Source organism: Schistocerca piceifrons, chromosome 1 (assembly GCF_021461385.2).
Source record: "Schistocerca piceifrons isolate TAMUIC-IGC-003096 chromosome 1, iqSchPice1.1, whole genome shotgun sequence".
Taxonomy (NCBI): domain Eukaryota; kingdom Metazoa; phylum Arthropoda; class Insecta; order Orthoptera; family Acrididae; genus Schistocerca; species Schistocerca piceifrons.
Genome location: NC_060138.1, coordinates 1,064,553,974 through 1,064,571,588, shown reverse-complemented (window position 1 = coordinate 1,064,571,588; position 17,615 = coordinate 1,064,553,974). Strand labels below are relative to the sequence as shown.

Below are 17,615 nucleotides of genomic sequence, written 5' to 3'. Positions count from 1 at the left end.
ACTTATCTTTACGAGAACACCAAACCTCGCGCTAGTCGCTTGGCTGCAGGGCTGCAGATGTTAATAAGTATAACTTTTTCTCATTTACAAGCTGTCATTTAACAGTATAGCAATTCACAATATAACATTATAACATTAGCACTATAACATTAACATAATATTGTATTGTCCATCTAATGACTAAGAGACTAAATACATCTATTATTAAAGGAGGGCATTGCTTCTGGAAAAGAATTAATCTAAGGAGTACAGTGGATGGTCAAGCAGGTATTTTTTTAACGGAACTTTGAACAGCGTTTCATTTTCTCTTGTAGATTTAATATAATTAGGCAATGCATTAAAAGTTTTTATAGCAGCATACTTTACTCCCTTCTGTACAATTGATAAATTTTTTAGTTCAACATGTAGATCATCTTCACCTCTAGTATTGTAGTTATGGTATGAACAATTTGTTTCATACTGAGCCTAGAGTTTATTAACTACATTCATCAGAGAGTATATGTACTGACATGTGGTCAGAATACCTAACTGTGTAAAAAGTTTCCTACATGAGGTTCGTGGAGGAACCCCACACGATTCTGACTGCTCTCTTCTGAGCAGTTAAGATTTTTTTCGAGGCTGGTGAATTACCCCAGAATATTATTCCGTAACTCAATAATGAGTGAAAGTACCCAAAGTAAGCTGATTTTAGCATGTTGATGTCCCTAAAATGAGTAATGATTCTTAGAGTAAAAGTTGCTGATGGAAACCTTTTTAGAATAAGGGACACATGCTGTTCCCAGTTGAGCCTACTGTTAATGTGAACCCCCAGGAATTTAGTGGATTGCACCTGTTCTAGTTTCTGGTTGTCATGAGCAATTACTATATTTTCTAGAGTTTTATTTTTTGTGTGGAACTGTATAAAATTAGGTTTTTTAATATTAACTGAAAGAAAATTAATTGAAAACCAAGCTGTAACTTCTCTGAGTATATCATTAACATCAGTCTCCAGATCAGTAGTAGACTTACCATCTACGACAATGCTTGTATCATCAGCAAACATTGTGAATTCACAATTTTTACTAATGGACAGGGGTAAATCATTAACATATATTAAAAACGGCAAGGGTCCAAGGACAGATCCCTGGGGAACTCCACGCTGAATTTTGCCCCGTTCAGAATCCACTAGATTAGAAGATCCTTTGTTGCAGCCGTTTAGAACCACCTTTTGTTTCCTGTCTTCAAGATATGATTTTAGCCAGTTACCTATAAGCCCTTTGATTCCGTAACGATAGGCCTTCTTCAAGAGTGTCTTATGGTTTACACAATCAAAGGCCTTGGAAATATCACAGAAGACACCAACTGGTGATTTCTTACTATTAATAGACTCCAAGACATCATTTGTGAGTGAATATATGACACGCTCTGTGGAAACCCCTTTTTGAAAACCAAACTGTCTGTTGTTAATAATATTAAGTTTATCAAGATGTGCCACAATCCTGTTATACACTGCCTTTTCAAGAACCTTTGAAAATGTTGTTAAGAGAGAGACAGGATGATAATTTTTTACATCTGTAGCATCGCCAGACTTGAAAAGAGGTCTCACAATGGCATATTTCATTCTCTCTGGAACAACTCCCTCATAAAGAGACGTGTTACAAATGTGAGCAAGTACTACACTTACATCATTACTGCAGGCTTTCAACAGGTTGCTAGAGATGTTATCTATACCTGAAGATCCTTTACCTTTCCATGAGGGAATTATTATTTTTATTTCATTAACGGTTATGGGTGTTACATTTATATTAAAACATTGTGGGAGGTTAAGTTTCAGAATATCTGCAGCTTCCCTTAGGTCACCACTGCAACCTATTTGAGAGGTGACACTTAGAAAGTGGTTGTTAAATGTGTCTGCTATCTGTTTACTATCAGTTATTTCCAAATCGTTAATTTTTAAGCGACAGCAATTTTTTCATTGTCAGTTGGTGCAGTACCTGTTTCCCTCTTTATTACATTCCAAATCGTTCTGATTTTATTATTTGAACAGTTAATTTCAGATTTTATGCACATACTTTTAACTTTTTTAGTGACTTTAGTTAAGATTTTGCTGTATGTCCTATAATATTTCATCTGGAGGGGATTATTGGATTGTCTGGATATTTTATACAGTTCTCTTTTTCTCTGGCATGACATTTTTATGCCCTTGGTGACCATGGTTTTTTGCTTGATTGCCTGTTCTGTAGTCTACAGACCTTTTTGGAAAGATTCTTTCAAATATACCTGATAATTCATCAGTAAATAAATTATATTCTGTATTAACATCATTTGCAAGATAAACATACCTCCAGTCAGTCTCCTGAATGCATAATTTGAGTTTTTGGATATTTTCCTCATTCATGTTTCTAATGGTTTTCCACTGTGCACTAGCTTTGTTCGGATTTGTATTAAAGTTGTCAATTGTGAGTATTTGCCCATCATGATCAGAGAGACCATTTATGACTTTTTCAACTTCGATGTGATGAGTTTTACTCATATCTACAAAGATAATGTCTATTAGAGTGCTGGAAGTGGCAGTAGTTCTTGTGGGAAAACTGACAGTGGAGACAAGGTTGTAGGTATGCATTAAATTTGCAAACTCTGTCTTAGAAGATGAGCTTTCTAGGAAATCTATATTAAAATCTCCAGTCATTATAATGTCCCTATTTTTTCTTGTGAGATACAGTTGCACAGAATCTAATTGTTTCATGAATACTTTAAAATTACCAGATGGAGCCCTGTATACTGCTACGATTACCAGTTTCTTGTTAGCTTCTAGTATTTCTGTGACACATGCCATGCCTCAAAGTCTTTCTCTACACAATATTTCTCTACATCTATTGTATTAAAGGACAGGCTGTTTTTCACATAAATAACTGCCCTACCTTTGCAGATATGCTTTCTACAAAATGAGGTAGCTAAAACATAGTTTGGAATATTGAGCATTTCGATGCCAAAAGTGACATTGTGTTCTGCCAGACAGAGAATATGAGCACAATTTGCACCTGTTGGTTCATCAATATTTACAATAAATTGGTCTAACTTACAGAGCAGGCTTTGAATATTTTGGTGAAAAAATTTGAGCTTATTTTTAATTACATGATTGGTTGTGGTGCTGCCACTGTTGGGACTGAGTTTTATTTCTTTTGACATACCAGTATTACAGGAACAGTTTTTTTTGCAGGGAAGGGGGAGCTGTTGTGCTGGTAACACCCACATTTGTTTTTATTAACTACATTACTTACATTCTGATTGGAACCTTCCCCCTTCTGCCCCAGTACCATAAAAAAATCCCCATTTGCAGCTGAGGACGTTCTTGATCTCAGGCACTTCCTATGTGGAGCAGCTGCAGTCACTACTGTGCTCCTTTTTGCCATAGAGGGTGGATCTCTTGTTGGTGAGGTTTCTACACTGTCAGCTTGTACACTTGATCCTGTGGGGGTTGGTGTTGCTGTTTCTGCTATTGATGACTGTTCTTCTTCCTTAGATGCTGCTGCTTCACAAGTTGGTAGTGGACTAACGTTTCACACTTGAGTTGTAACTGCTGGTGCTGTCTTGCTTTTTTGTGTTGATTCACATACAGGCGCTACTGCATACGAAGTCTTCCCTTCAGCTGTTCCATTAGGTTTGAAGGAGTATTTTGACAACACTGTCTGTATTTCTTCCAATGGTACAGTTTCAATGGGCACAGGTGCTTTTAGAATGATTGGAGGAGTGGTGTTTTCAAATAGTTTGAATGTTTCTGCTAACAGTGCTTTAGCGAGTACACGTTCTCCTAGCCGGTTCCTGTGCATTCCGTGTCGAGTAAAATGGTTTCTCTCTTCGGAATTACTGTCCAAAAACTTCACGTCCTTGATTGCTTTGCATACCTTTTGAAACATTCTGTTTGTGAATTTGATTTCATTATTTACACATGAACTGTTCATTAGGTCATGTCTGTGTGGGATGCTAACGACGATTGTTTTTCTTGGCGAGATTCTTTCCAGTTCATTTCGCAATGCTGTGATTGCATTTTTCGACTCATTTTTATAAATATTGTTAGCTCCAGCGGTAATTACACAAACATCATTTGGTTGAGGGTTTAAGTATTTAATTATTTGCTGGAAAGGGGCCCCGGGTTTGACTGTGGCAGTAACGGAAAATTTAGATTGCATATTCATAAGGATAGTGGCTAAATCTCGTCCATGGCTGCCTGCAAAGATACAAACTTTTGGTTTTGTTTCGTCTTCTCTCAATAATTTCCAGGTTCAACTAGGCAAGTAGTCAGTGATAAGCACATTGGACTCGCATTAGGAATGACTGTAGTTCAGTACCATATCTGGCCACTGAAGTTTAGCTTCCTGTGGTTTCCCTAAATCCTTTAAGGTAAATACTGTGGTAGTTACAATGTTAATGACATTGGTTTCCTCTCCCAACCTGTCAGGGCTCTATTTCTAAACAACTTTGTCATTGATGGGATTGTAAACCACAATGTTTCCTTTGATATATCAGATTCATTCCCTGTCTTGTGGGAACTCCACATGGAGTGGCAGAGAAGCAGCAAGCAGTTGTGTTTCTCCCATATGCTGCCACTATATTAGGTAGAATTGGTTGCATATCGGAGGAGTATGAGGTACAGCACATATCTGCTTGCACAAATTGGACTGCATTTGGACGTTGTAAAAGATGGGCTCCTGACTTGTGGAGGCACAGATCATCAGATTCTTTCTCACTGAGGTCTGCCAGATGTTGGCCAAAGTATCATAATTGAGGGAGAATGCTGTGTTGAACACTAGTGGAGCACATGTTCGAGACTAATGTATGAGTTGATGACTGGAACACAGCTTTATGACTGCACACCTCATCGCTGTTGACCAAATGAAGACACATACTCAGGCTGCTAACGTCTGGGACTTGATCATGAAAGAATCCATTTACAATAAAATTACAGACAACACTATTAACTGCTCAGACAAATTTTGAGCTTGGAGCCAATTGTAGTTCAATACAGTCCATGACATTTCAACTGAACGCGTGCCAGTCATCCTCAGGTGAACCATTGATGACTCACCTTAGAATAACTGACAGGTGCCAGTTGATATGTCATGAAATGTATTGAATGACAATTGAGTTTTCTGGTAAAATTTTAAAATCCACAACACTATTAACTGTAGCACAGGGTATCACCTCAGCAAGGCCAAAGATACCATCCTCCATCACCTTTACTTAAATTGCTTTTGACATTGAGAGAATTACAAATGCTATGGAGGTGTGTCTCAGACTGCCTTTTCATTTTTTTACACATAAAACTATTGTTGTGGTGCATATATGTTTTAATGACTTTCTGCTGTTAATTACACTTCTTGGAAGTAGACTTAATGAAAATTATAATTTTTTAAAACAATTCAAGATTTAAAACATTTAGACAACTGAAACCGAGCAGAATTTGCAGTATATTTTGATTTTAAGCTTTACTAAAATAACAGTAGATACTGACATCTCTACCCTCTCACAGATTATCATCAGGGGCATAATATTACAGATTCACAACATAACTATATTGAAAAACACATTTCATTTGTGAGACATTGTGTATGAAATCAGCTTTGAGTATACTTCTTATAGTTTCTGCGTAGACCAACTATTGAACTCGATAAATCTATGAAGAGAGACACTTTGCCACGTTTTAGTTTTAAAAGGTCAAGTGGAAAATAATTTTATATTCTTAAGAGCCTCTGAATCATTTTTTAATAACTGTCAGCCTGCTTGTGTTTCACATATACTGTCAGAGAGCAAATCAAACAAATTGAAACACCGCACTGTAGACATGGTTACCTTGTTTTACTCTTCAAACAAGGAGGGCAAAAGCATACATTTTTCACACAGTTCTTTCTGTGTTTGAGGCTTGTACTACCTTCAAAACAGGGTTTTCTCTGAGACTTTTTGCCGTATGTCGCTGTTCAGGGAGCAGCAAGACAATCTAACCTTGTTCTTATGTAACCTGACACCTGTTTTATCCATCTAAAACATCTGTTCGTACTGAAGAAGTAAGCCTCTCCATTGTCATCAACTGTCACATCATCACCACTTTGTTTCCTGCTTCAAATTAGTGTCATGATCACCAAGTATATCAAAAGCAGGGTTATTGTTGTCATACATGTTTTCATCTGATAATTCATTGACATCTACATCTGGCTCACATAAAACAAGTTGCGAAGATGATGCAACTTTCCTTGCCATGGAGAAACCATAATATTCAATAAGAATACAACACACAAATACTATGACATGTCTGCAAGACTTCTCAAGGCCCAAAAATAAGAAAGTGCAGCAACAGTGCAAACATTCTGCCATGTTTATGTTGCCATCCAATAGGCAGGTACATACATTTGTAGCAGTCTGAGAGACAGTCTATAATAATTAAGGAATAAAGAACAGTGGAGGTTAATACAAAAACGTAACAGCTGAACAACAATGTGGACACAGGAACACCGTGGCTGCTTGAGGCATTGACAGTAAGCTGAATGTGAAACCAATTTGTGAATCTGAGTGTAGTGTCACAGCGGTTAGGGTGCAGGACCAGGTCTCTTTGTTTTCCCTGCATTGATTAGGGCACATGCCAGGATGACTGTAACCCCCTCCTCTGTCTGGAGTGCGCGACTTTGGTTGGTCAATTTCCAATAATGGAATACCAATAGCCGTTATTTAGGTTTCATTTTTAGGCTACCAGTTTCAACTTTACATTAAGTCATCTTCAGGCCTATACAATGAAGGTTATAAACTAGCAGAGTACATATTAAAAAGACAGAGTGTATTGTCTAAATGAGGCCAGTGTTACGTATTAATTTATATAATTAAAAGAAATTGGTCTTAACTAAAATCTATATAATACAAAGTTATATGTACTATCAGCAAGTAACCAGTTATTCATGCGTACTGTGAAACCATCAGTAACTTAATGGAAGTATTCATAAACAGAAGTGTCAAAGTAATCCAACCATCAGTCCTTTATATCCATTGTCTGTAATTATGTATGGTTATATGTGGTAGACTGCTGGTTTTTGTCTAAAAATAAAAGACGCGTGCAGAAGGACCGACTCATATGTAAAGTAAATAGCAGGATCATATATCAGGTAAAATAAAGGGGGATACACTATAAGCAATGGCAATTCTTATAGTAAGTATACAAAAAGGAATGATACATTGAAAAGGAATTACAGCTATTGAAACACCATAGCTGTACTCAATTGTTATTAGACAATACTCTTTAGGTTTAGGTTTAGTTATGTAGATGTTTCAGTCCATTCGGTTTTACGTTACCCTAATGATAGATTGTAACAATTTCATCTATGCAACTTTTCATGACATTTAAGTGTTGTAATGATGGTCTGGGGAATGGAGATTATTTTCTGGTGACTTTTCCGCGATTACGTTACTAAGCAGTGATATATTTGTATATATGTGATGAAGTGTACATTCTCCTTTTCATTATGCCAATTTTGGACCCAATACGGACTCTCGTTCGATTTAAAATTTTGTGGTAAGTACTTGAGGTTACCTCTTGATTTTTGCATTTCCCCTTTGATTTATATATATTTATATGGAACAGTTAATGTCCAGTTTGGTTGAGCACTATTCGGTATATAAAATCTGTATTTGCATAGTTTAGTAGTATATTTTTTATTTTCGCGACTTCCTATAATGGGACTACTATTAATTATCTTCTTTCCATAGATACTCTCCAGAAGTATGATGTAAGGAAGTTTCTGCCCAAATAACTGATATTGGCTTCCCATCCTCCAAATAATTTTCTTACAATTAGAGACTTTGCAGGTATTGGTGAAAAAGGTGTGCTTTTGGAAAATTAACATACACAGTATCCACTTTTTGATTATAATATCCTAGGTCTTATTACACGGATGGATACATTTCTACTTTTTATTTTTACTTTTTGCTGTCATCCTCCTAGAGTGTTCTTTTGTTTGCTCCTTATAGAGTGTTATCTAATAACAATTGAGTACAGCTATGGTATTTCAATAGCTGCAATTCCTTTTCAATCTATCATTCCTTTTTGTATACTTACTATAAAGATTACCATTGCTTTTAGTGTGCCACCCTTTATTTTACCTGATATATGATCCCGCTATTTACTTTCATATGATGAGCTGGTCCCTCTGCCCCCTTCTTTTACTTTTTGACAAAAACCGGTAGAGTCTACCGTGTATAACCATACATATTTATAGACAATGGACACACAGGACTGATGGCTGCATTACTTTGACACTTCTGTTTATGAATACTTCCATTAAGTTATTGATGGTTTCGCAGTATGCATGAATAACTGGTTAATTGCTGATAGCACATATTACATTGTATCACAGATTTTAATTGAGACCAATTTCTTTTAATTACATAAATTAATATGTAACACTGGGTTCATTTAGACAATATGCTCTGTCTTTTTAATATTGTCACAGAAGCAGCTGAGTAGTACCGTGGTGTAGTAGGTTATGATACTAAACTGTTGAATAGAGGGTCATGAGTTCAAAACTCACCTGGACGGTACCATTTTAATTTCTATATTCTGTTCAAGTACATTCTAGAAGCATCCACAAATGTCAAGAATAATTGTACTGGAATGTTCTGGCCGGAGGCAGTTTGCTCCGCGCTCTTGTATGTGCAAGTGCTGAATAAACCTTTGTTAAGTGAAGTTAATGTTCATTGTTCATGTAATTACACCTTCTTCTATGTGACATTATTTTGGTGGAGCTGCTGGGTATTGGAACTTGTGAGAGCGTACATTATTGACGACACGGTGGATCCCATCAGGCCACGAGAGAGCCGCCGTTTATGTGGTGAGAAACCTGAGTTCGAGCCATATTCAACAGATCGCAGTCTACCGGAGACAGAAGAAGAAGAAGAAGAAGAAGAGGACGTTACAATGACAGCAGCTGTGTGCCACCACTTGAGACATCCTTCCGCGTTCGCTGGTGACGATGGCCAAGATCCAAACAAGTGGCTGAAGATATATGAGCGTATAGCCAAAAAATGGGATGACACTATGTGTTTAGCTAATGTATTTTTCTACTTAGAGGGCACTGCCAAACAATGGTATGAGAACAACGAGGAGAAGTTCACAAGCTGGGAAGTATTCCACGCGGAACTGCACAAGTATTTCGGCAACACACGACTACAGAAGTGCAAGGCTGAAGATAAATTAAAGTGCAGGGCACAGTGTCCAGGAGCAACTACAGCATCCTACAATCATGGCGTCTTGGAGCTGTGTAAAATAGTGGATCCTAGAATGGACGGGGAAGATAAGGTTGCACATCCTATAAAGGGTGTTTGCTGAGGACATGTATCAAGCCCTACTCCTGAAGGAGGTTTCGACAGCAAACAACTTCATAAAATAGTGCCAGTATATCGAGACAATGCATCGAAAAAGAATTACTTGCAAGAAGTTTGAATGGCTTCCATCAGGTAGTGAGAGAGGAAGTTAAGAAGGTACTTGGATTGCACGGCGAACAAAACACTGAGACACTTCAAGAGGTCATAAGTGGAACAGACATTGAACCCAATCTCTCGTCCTTCATTTCCCTTTAAAACAGTGAAAAAGTCGAGACCCAGGCAGAGTTACGTTCCTCCAATGCCGCATGAGGAACCTGTTTGGGCTCCAAGGAAGATTGACGTCTGGAGGACCCAGTATCACCAACCAGTATGTTTCCACTGTGGACGACCGGGACATGTGGTGCGCTATTGTCGAGAAAGGCGGTGGATATTTGATGATGCCTGCGCCAGAAGACATCAGACCGATCTTAGCCGATGCCAACTCCGGGCCGATGAAGATGAGCAAGAAGATGTGGGTGCAGGACGACGTATGTTACCATCACTGCAAGTTAGCCATTGGAGAGGATGCTCCCCAACATGCCGGTCAAGGTCTCCATCACCGTTTAGAAGCTCCAGCCAATCACCTAGCCACCACAACCTGGAAAACTAAAGGGTGCGACCTTCCTTGTAGGTGAGGCCGCTGAAGAGAAAAATCCTCTGCCATTGGTCACTACGAAAATGATAGGAAACTACATCGATATCCTCATGGATGGCCGACCAGCCCAAGTTATTGTGGACTCTGGAGCACCATATTCAGTCATTTCGGAGAAGTACCATTGCCAGTCCCAGAAAACTATATTCGTCGACAACAAAAAATCTCTGCTGAAGGAGGCTAATGGGAAATATGTAAAACCTACAGGAAGATGTACAATTTGCGTGGGTATAAGTGGCCATAAACAGCCCATAGAATTTGTCATCTTACAAGAGTGTAGTCATGACGTCATTCCCAGATGGGACTTCTGAAAGCTCCTCAGGCAATTATAGATTGTGGTCGCTCGAAGGTTATGCTACATTTACATGGATACTCTGCAAATTACATTTAAGCGCATGTTAGAGGGGTCATCGAACCACCATCACAATTCTCCATTATTCCAATCTCGTATAGTGTGCGGAATGAATGAACACCTATATCTTTCCGCACAAGCTCTGATTTCTCTTATTTTATCATGGTGATCATTCCTCCCTATGTAGGTTGGTGTCAACAAAATATTTTCGCATTCGGAGAAGAAAGTTGGTGATTGGAATTTCATGTGAAGATTTCGTCGCAACGCAAAACGCCTTTCTTTTAATGATTTCCAGCCCAAATCCTGTATCATTTCTGTGACACTCTCCCATATTTCGCGATAATACAAAATGTGCTGCCTTTCTTTGAACTTTTTCGATGTACTCCATCAGTCCTACCTGGTAACGATTCCCACACTGCACAGCAGTATTCTAAAAGAGGACAGACAAGCGTAGTGTAGGCAGTCTCCTTAGTAGGTATGTTACATTTTTTAAGTGTCCTGCCAATAAAACACAGTCTTTGGTTAGCCTTCCCCATAATATTTTCTGTGTGTTCCTTCCAATTTAAGTGGTTCGTAATTGTAATACCTAGGCTAGACGAGATGAGATACTGTGGACGGGAATATGTGCACCCGAGTGTGTGGAGACTGTGTGTGCTGGATGAAGTGATCATTCCTGCAGTCAGCGCTAGAAAGGTAACTGTCACATGTCATGCCATGCATCAACCCATGGATCTTGTAGTGGAATGTAAGAGAAGCATACCACTGTAGAATAACTTTTTCATACCAGCCTCTGTCATCTCGTTTAAGAATGGATTCAGTGAATTGTGGATAGTTAATTGCCTTCAAGAATCACAGATCCTTCCAACACGCATGTGCTTAGCAAACGCTGAGCCATTAATTGAAGAACAGCTGAGTGTCATAGAAACCTCCCATGCCGAGTCTGTGGGCGAAATTAGCACTACCACTACAAGACAATATCTTGTAACTTGACTATCACCATATCTCACTAAGGAACAACAGAAGAAGCTACTTGCCATTCTTCAAGATTTCTCTGAATGCTTCAATCCACAGGTGTAGAGAATATTAGACAAATCGACGGTGAAGCACCGGATTAGCACTGGAGATCATCAACCAATAAGCCAAAGAGCATACTGTGTGTCAGCAACAGACTGTCGAATAATTTGTGACGAGGTAGAGAAAATGATGAAGAATGACATCATTCAGCCTTCTCAGAGCCCGTGGTCATCATCAGTGGTCCTCGTCAGGAAGAAGGATGCAGTTGGCGCCTTTGTGTTGATTACAGGAAGCTTAATAAGCTAACTAAAAAGGATGTTTACCCTCTTCCATGTATTGACGATACACTAGATTGTCTGAAGGGGGCTAAGTTTTTCTCAACCGTGGACATGTACCCGGGATACTGGCAAATCGAAGTAGATGAGGCTGATCGTGAGGAAACTGCATTCATCACCCCTGAGGGTCTGTATGAGTTTAAGGTATTGCCGTTTGGTTTGTGTAATGCACCAGCAACTTTTGAACAGATTATGGATAATTTTCTACGCCACCTTAAGTGGATGATGTGTCTTTGTTATTTAGATGACATTGTAGTGTTCTCAGAGACATTTGATGAACATACAAAAGACTGAGGGCCGTTCTTAAGTGTCTCCAACAAGACGGACTGAAACTTAATCCAAGAAAGTGTCTCTTTGGAACAAAAGAAATCAGAATACTTGGACACCTAATGTCAAACAAAGGTGTGTGGCCAGATCTGAAAATGTGAGATCTATAAGGAAATTTCCTATTCTTAAAAGTATTAGAGATGTGAGAAGCTTCCGCGGATCATGTTCTTATTACCGTTGTTTTATCAAAGACTTTTGTATCAAAGCCAGGCCACTCCAAGAGTTGTTAAAAGCTGATGCTAAATTTATCTGGGGTGGTGCTCAACAAGATTCTTTTGATGTGCTGCGAAAATCTGTGACGACTGACCCTGTACTTGGTCTGTATGATGAGAGAGCACCTACAGAACTACATACAGATGCCAGCAGGTATTGATCATTGCTGTTCTGGTGCAAATTTCGGATGGAAAAGAGAAGGCTAGGACACTTACAAAAGCCGAGAGAAACTACTCAACTACAGAAAGAGAATATCTTGCTGTGATCTGGGCCATGTGCAGATTTCAACAGTATCTCTATGGAAGTCCATTCACAGTTGTTACAGAACATCATTCACTTTGTTAGTTGACAGGTCTTAAGGATCCAACAGGACGACTCTCCACGTGGGCACTACGTCTTCAAGAGTATGACATTACCATAGTGTACAAAAGTGGAAGAAAACACCAAGATGCCGACTGTCTCTCAAGAAACCCTGTGCAAGACCATCAAGACTTTGATGAAGACAGTGACTGTCTCGTTGCACTCCAGGATCTCACTGCCGAGCAGAAAAAGGACACCAAGATATCTCAAAGTATGCTTACCATAATCAGTCAGAGTATGTGAAAGGACAATTTCGGGTAGTTAATGGATTATTTTGCAAGAAAAACTTTGATCCATCTGGAAAGAGTTGGCTACCAGTGATTCCTAAACACATGCACTTAGACGTTCAGAAATTCCATGACACACCTGAGACCAGACATTTAGGATTTATTAAGACCTACGATAGAACCCGCAAGAGATTTTTCTGAACAGGTTTATTTAGGAGTGTCTATCACTATGTGTCGCACTGTCAAGAGTGCCAGAGGAGAAAGGCAGTTCCTCAGAAACTGCCTGGCTGACTCATACCAATTTCACCAGTTGAAACGCCTTTCCACTGTGTTGGGAGGATCGACCTCCTCAAATGATTTCCAACATCTGCTAGTGGCAATAGATGGATTATTGTTTGCACTGATTATTTTACATGCTGTGCCATTACAAAAGCCGTGAAAACAGTTGAAGCATCCGAGGTAGCCAAATTCATCGTGGAAGACATTGTGTTAAAACACGGTGCCCCAAGGTCATTAATTACAGATCGAGGGAAAGTTTTTCAATCGAAACTTGTGACAGAGATAAACTGTCGGTGCAACATTACTCATCACATGATGCCTGTCTACCATCCGCAAACTAACGGGCTTACTGAATGCCTTAACAAGACCTTGGCCGACATGCTATCAATGTTTGTCAATGTTGAGCAGAGCAACTGGAATGAGGTGCTACCTTTTGTGATGTTTGCCTACAACACTGCCAAACAAGACACCATAGGATTTAGGCCATTTTTCCTGGTGCATGGGCATGAGGCGACTATGACAATGGACACTGTATGACGCGAGCCACCGCCCTGTTCTCTACCAGCCTGATGACCTTGTCTGGATCGTCACTCCTGTTCGGGAAGCTCCTCAGGCGCTACTTTGGACCTTATGAGGTTCTAAGACAGTTGTCTGTTGTTACTTATGAAGTTGAAGATTTTGACCGCGATGCAAGAGGATGAAAGATCAGAGATACGGTCCACGTACTTTGAATGAAGTCGTACAAGGATCCAGCCACCCAGGGTAAATTCAAAGCTCTAGAAACAGCCAATAAGCGGAAAGGTGACAAATAGCGTAGGGAGTATGCAGGACCGATGATTTGTTCCCGGACTAGGAGGGCATAACACCAAGACGCTGTTCTCTTAAGGAGGGAGCAATGTTGCAGAAGAAGCTGATTGGTACCATGGTGTAGTGGTTGTGATACTAAACTGTTGACTGGAGGGTCATGAATTCAAAACTCACCTGTACTGTACCATTTTAGTTTCTATATTTGGTTCGAGAACATTTTAGAAGTATCCACAAATGTCAAGAATAATTGTACTGGAATGTTCTGTAGCTGTATATATACTGTATGTGTTATGGCCAGAGGCAGTTTGCTCTGCGCTCTTGTATGTGCAAGTGCTGAATAAACCTTCGTTAAGTGAAGTTAAGTGTTCATCATTCATCTAACTACATCTTCTATGTGACAATATGTATCTATTGCTCATTTATAACCTTCGTTGCATACATGTGAAGATGACTTAATGTAAAGTTGAAACTGGTAGCCTAAAAATAAAACCTAAATAATGGCTATTGGTATTGTATTACTGGACATGCCAGGATGGTTCCTTTGAAAAGAATGTGACCAATTTCATTCCCCCCTCGTGACTCAGCTGGATTCATTACATTCTGTGGATTGGTGTGAGCCAAAGCTACTTGTTCAGGAGCAAGTCACTGGAAACTTATACAGTCATTCAAAGAAATATAACACATGGCATGGCTCAAAACTATTATGTGAAACTCCTGCAACTAATCATCTCATGGTCAACAGATCATCTTCCTTCTTAAATTGTGGGACTAGAACAGAATTCATGGTTTACAAGTGCATCATGTGGAAAGAGTGTTGAGGACACCCGCTGGTATAAAGTGATGTAGATCAACAATCCATATATTAGTCCTACAGAGCAATTGTTAACACAGTTTGTTGTTAAAATATTGCACATGAAAGAAAGACTTTGTACGTGTGCTTATAGGGAACTATAGCTTCAAACTTGACTGTGCCATGTCTTTCATCATCGTTTCCAATGGTGAATTGTGCAAAATTTTATCAATGTGCTACAATTTGGTAGCCTATAGCCTGTTGACTGAGGAGGGTAGTAATCATAACTTAATTGAATATATTAATTTTGTATACCTAAATTGAACTGTTTAAATATTTAAATTTTATAATTAACAGTTTAACATTGAAAGAAATAAAATAAAATGAAAAAAAAGGATGTTAGGTGTGAGAATTAGACCAGAACTGACGATTTGTCAGTCAGTGTCTTGGCCACTCAGCCACGGTGCAATTACATCAACCACTCCTCAAAATCTCCCATACTCTACGCTTGGACAGTGCATTACACAAACTTTCACAGAAAAATACTGACCTGTTGATGTGAGCAACACAACACTCACACCATCAGAAGGGATGACGTCACATCAGAGCATACACAGTTGAAAACAGACAGCTGCATCCCTTCTCTGAGTTGATCACAGCATGGCTGACTATCATTTCAGCACTTGACACTGGTTTCTAGTTATTGCAGAGAGAGCACTACAAAACATGTTTTTGCTCATTTTAATTGCATACCAGCACACACTCAAAGAGAAATGGCATAATTTTAGTGCAGTTTCTAGCTCACATTAAAAAAGAAAGGGCATAATTTTAGTGCAATTTCCAGATTGCATTTGAAGATAAATGGTATAATTTTAGTGCAATTTTTCTAGTATCCTATAGCACTTTAGCACATGATAACTTGCCACCACTGGTTGTTTCAGTGCTCTTGGCCCACAGTCCTGTGTGATGTCTGTCTACCACTTTAAAAACCTCTCTTCCTCCTTGCCCTTCCATCTCCTTGCCCAAGTGACAATACTCTTGACTTCAAGTGTATGTTGTGTGGTACATCTACAGTAGTACAGTGTCCAGCACAACAACAACAACAAAGTGTTTTTTGTTATTTTGCAAGTTGTATTGTAAACATTTCTGGTATATTAGAAGGCTGCTGGAAATCATTTCTAACCTTTTACAAATATAAATATAAATTTCTTGCAGAGAAACTCGTATGACTGGTACATACCTAAAGGAATTCTCAAACGAAATTGGATGAACAAACATTTGAACGAGTTACCTGCAGTAGTTGTTGTTTTTTATGAACTGGATTGGGATGATCCTCATTGGAATGAAAAACGTATTGAATGTTCATCACGTGTACAGTCCATGAGGTAATTCTCTTATACTGATAATAACAGTAAAGTGATACTAACAAAATACAGTCTAACTTTCCAGTAAGTTGAGGCTAAAAGAAGAAGTTAGAGACTTTACTATGGTAATGGAAAGTTCTTGGTGCAATACAAATAATGAAAGGAGTTAAAGTAACAACCCAGCTTATAGTCGAGGCACTGTGTTTTCGATAGGGACATAAACAAGACTGAGGACAGTGATAGCTTTCAGATTAATTGTCCTTCAGAGCAATAGTGTGTGTGCACAAGAGCTTGCTGCTCCACTGCCCCTTGCACACTGCCCCCCCCCCCCTTTACACACACACACACACACACACACACACACACACACACACACACACTCACTCACTCACTCTGTACCATGATGTTGCTGCCTAGATCATCACCGAACCCCTGCCATGTGCTGGGAACTGAGCTAGAAGTCAGAAAAAATGTGAAACAAGACTCGTACAACCGAATGACTTAGTTCCATTGCTTCATAGTCCAGGTCTCAAGGCTTTGGCATCATGTTTTCCTGTTAGAAACATTTGCCTCAGTAATGCGTGGTTTTGGAATTCCAGTTCATCCTCCAGTTCCATGCTCATATTGTTCTGGTGTTGATAGGATTCACAAGTTTGACATTCAGTTCTGCAGTGACTTTTGCAGCTATCACCCCCTTATTTTTCATTACAGTCCTCTTCAGTGATCATCTGTCACAATCACGCAACACGCTTTCTCCGTGTAGTGGCTTAGTGGATAACATTTTTCCTCTTTCTATGTATGATGTATAAATCTTTGATACAGTGCATTTTGAAACACTGAACACTTCAGTTACAATAGCTTCGGCTATATGATGACCAACAATTTGACCAAGTCTGAATTCGCTTCACTCCAACATAATGCACACATACAAAAGCTTCTGCTATATGAGCAGCAATAATTTGCCCAAGTCTGTATTCATTTCACTCCAATATAATGCACACACAGCTACATAGAACACAGTTCTGACTGTGATTGCTACTTGCACTGCTTTGAGGCTGGCCAAATACAACAACACAACCTGCAGAGCTGGCTGGCATCTGCATTTATGTTCAAGCATGCATATCTCATTGTGTTTTCATATTTTTGTGCAGCTCCTATGTGTTTGCTTGCATATATTTGATTTATTTGTTTTGCTACCAAGAATCTTTTGTTGTTTGAAGTGCAAAAGATATACGACAAGCAATGTTCATAGAAATACAAAAATGTGGTAGTACATAGAAATACAAAAATATAATAGAGAAATATGATAAAGTACAATAATAATCTATCATAATAAATATCTATAGCACACTTCAACAAAAAATTTGTAACTTATCTGTCAGATTTATTCACAACAGTTCAGAGAATGACAATAAGAACTGTAATAAAGTTTCAAAAAGAGCCAGTTCAAATTGGACTTTAAATATTCACCAGCTGATTAAAGAAGAGTGTGTAAGTAAAATAATCTTAACTTT

At 38.8% G+C, this 17,615-nt stretch overlaps 1 protein-coding gene across 2 annotated transcripts in view; it reads left to right on the top strand.

Moving 5' to 3' along the window:
• LOC124755725 (trafficking protein particle complex subunit 11) overlaps nt 1–17,615 on the top strand; it is a 121,985-nt gene that overhangs the window by 9,189 nt on the left and 95,181 nt on the right. For both annotated transcript variants that reach the window (XM_047249047.1, XM_047249046.1), the window contains exon 3: nt 15,953–16,122. In XM_047249047.1, the coding sequence (XP_047105003.1) occupies nt 15,953–16,122 (170 nt within the window). The remainder of the gene's footprint in view (nt 1–15,952; nt 16,123–17,615) is intronic.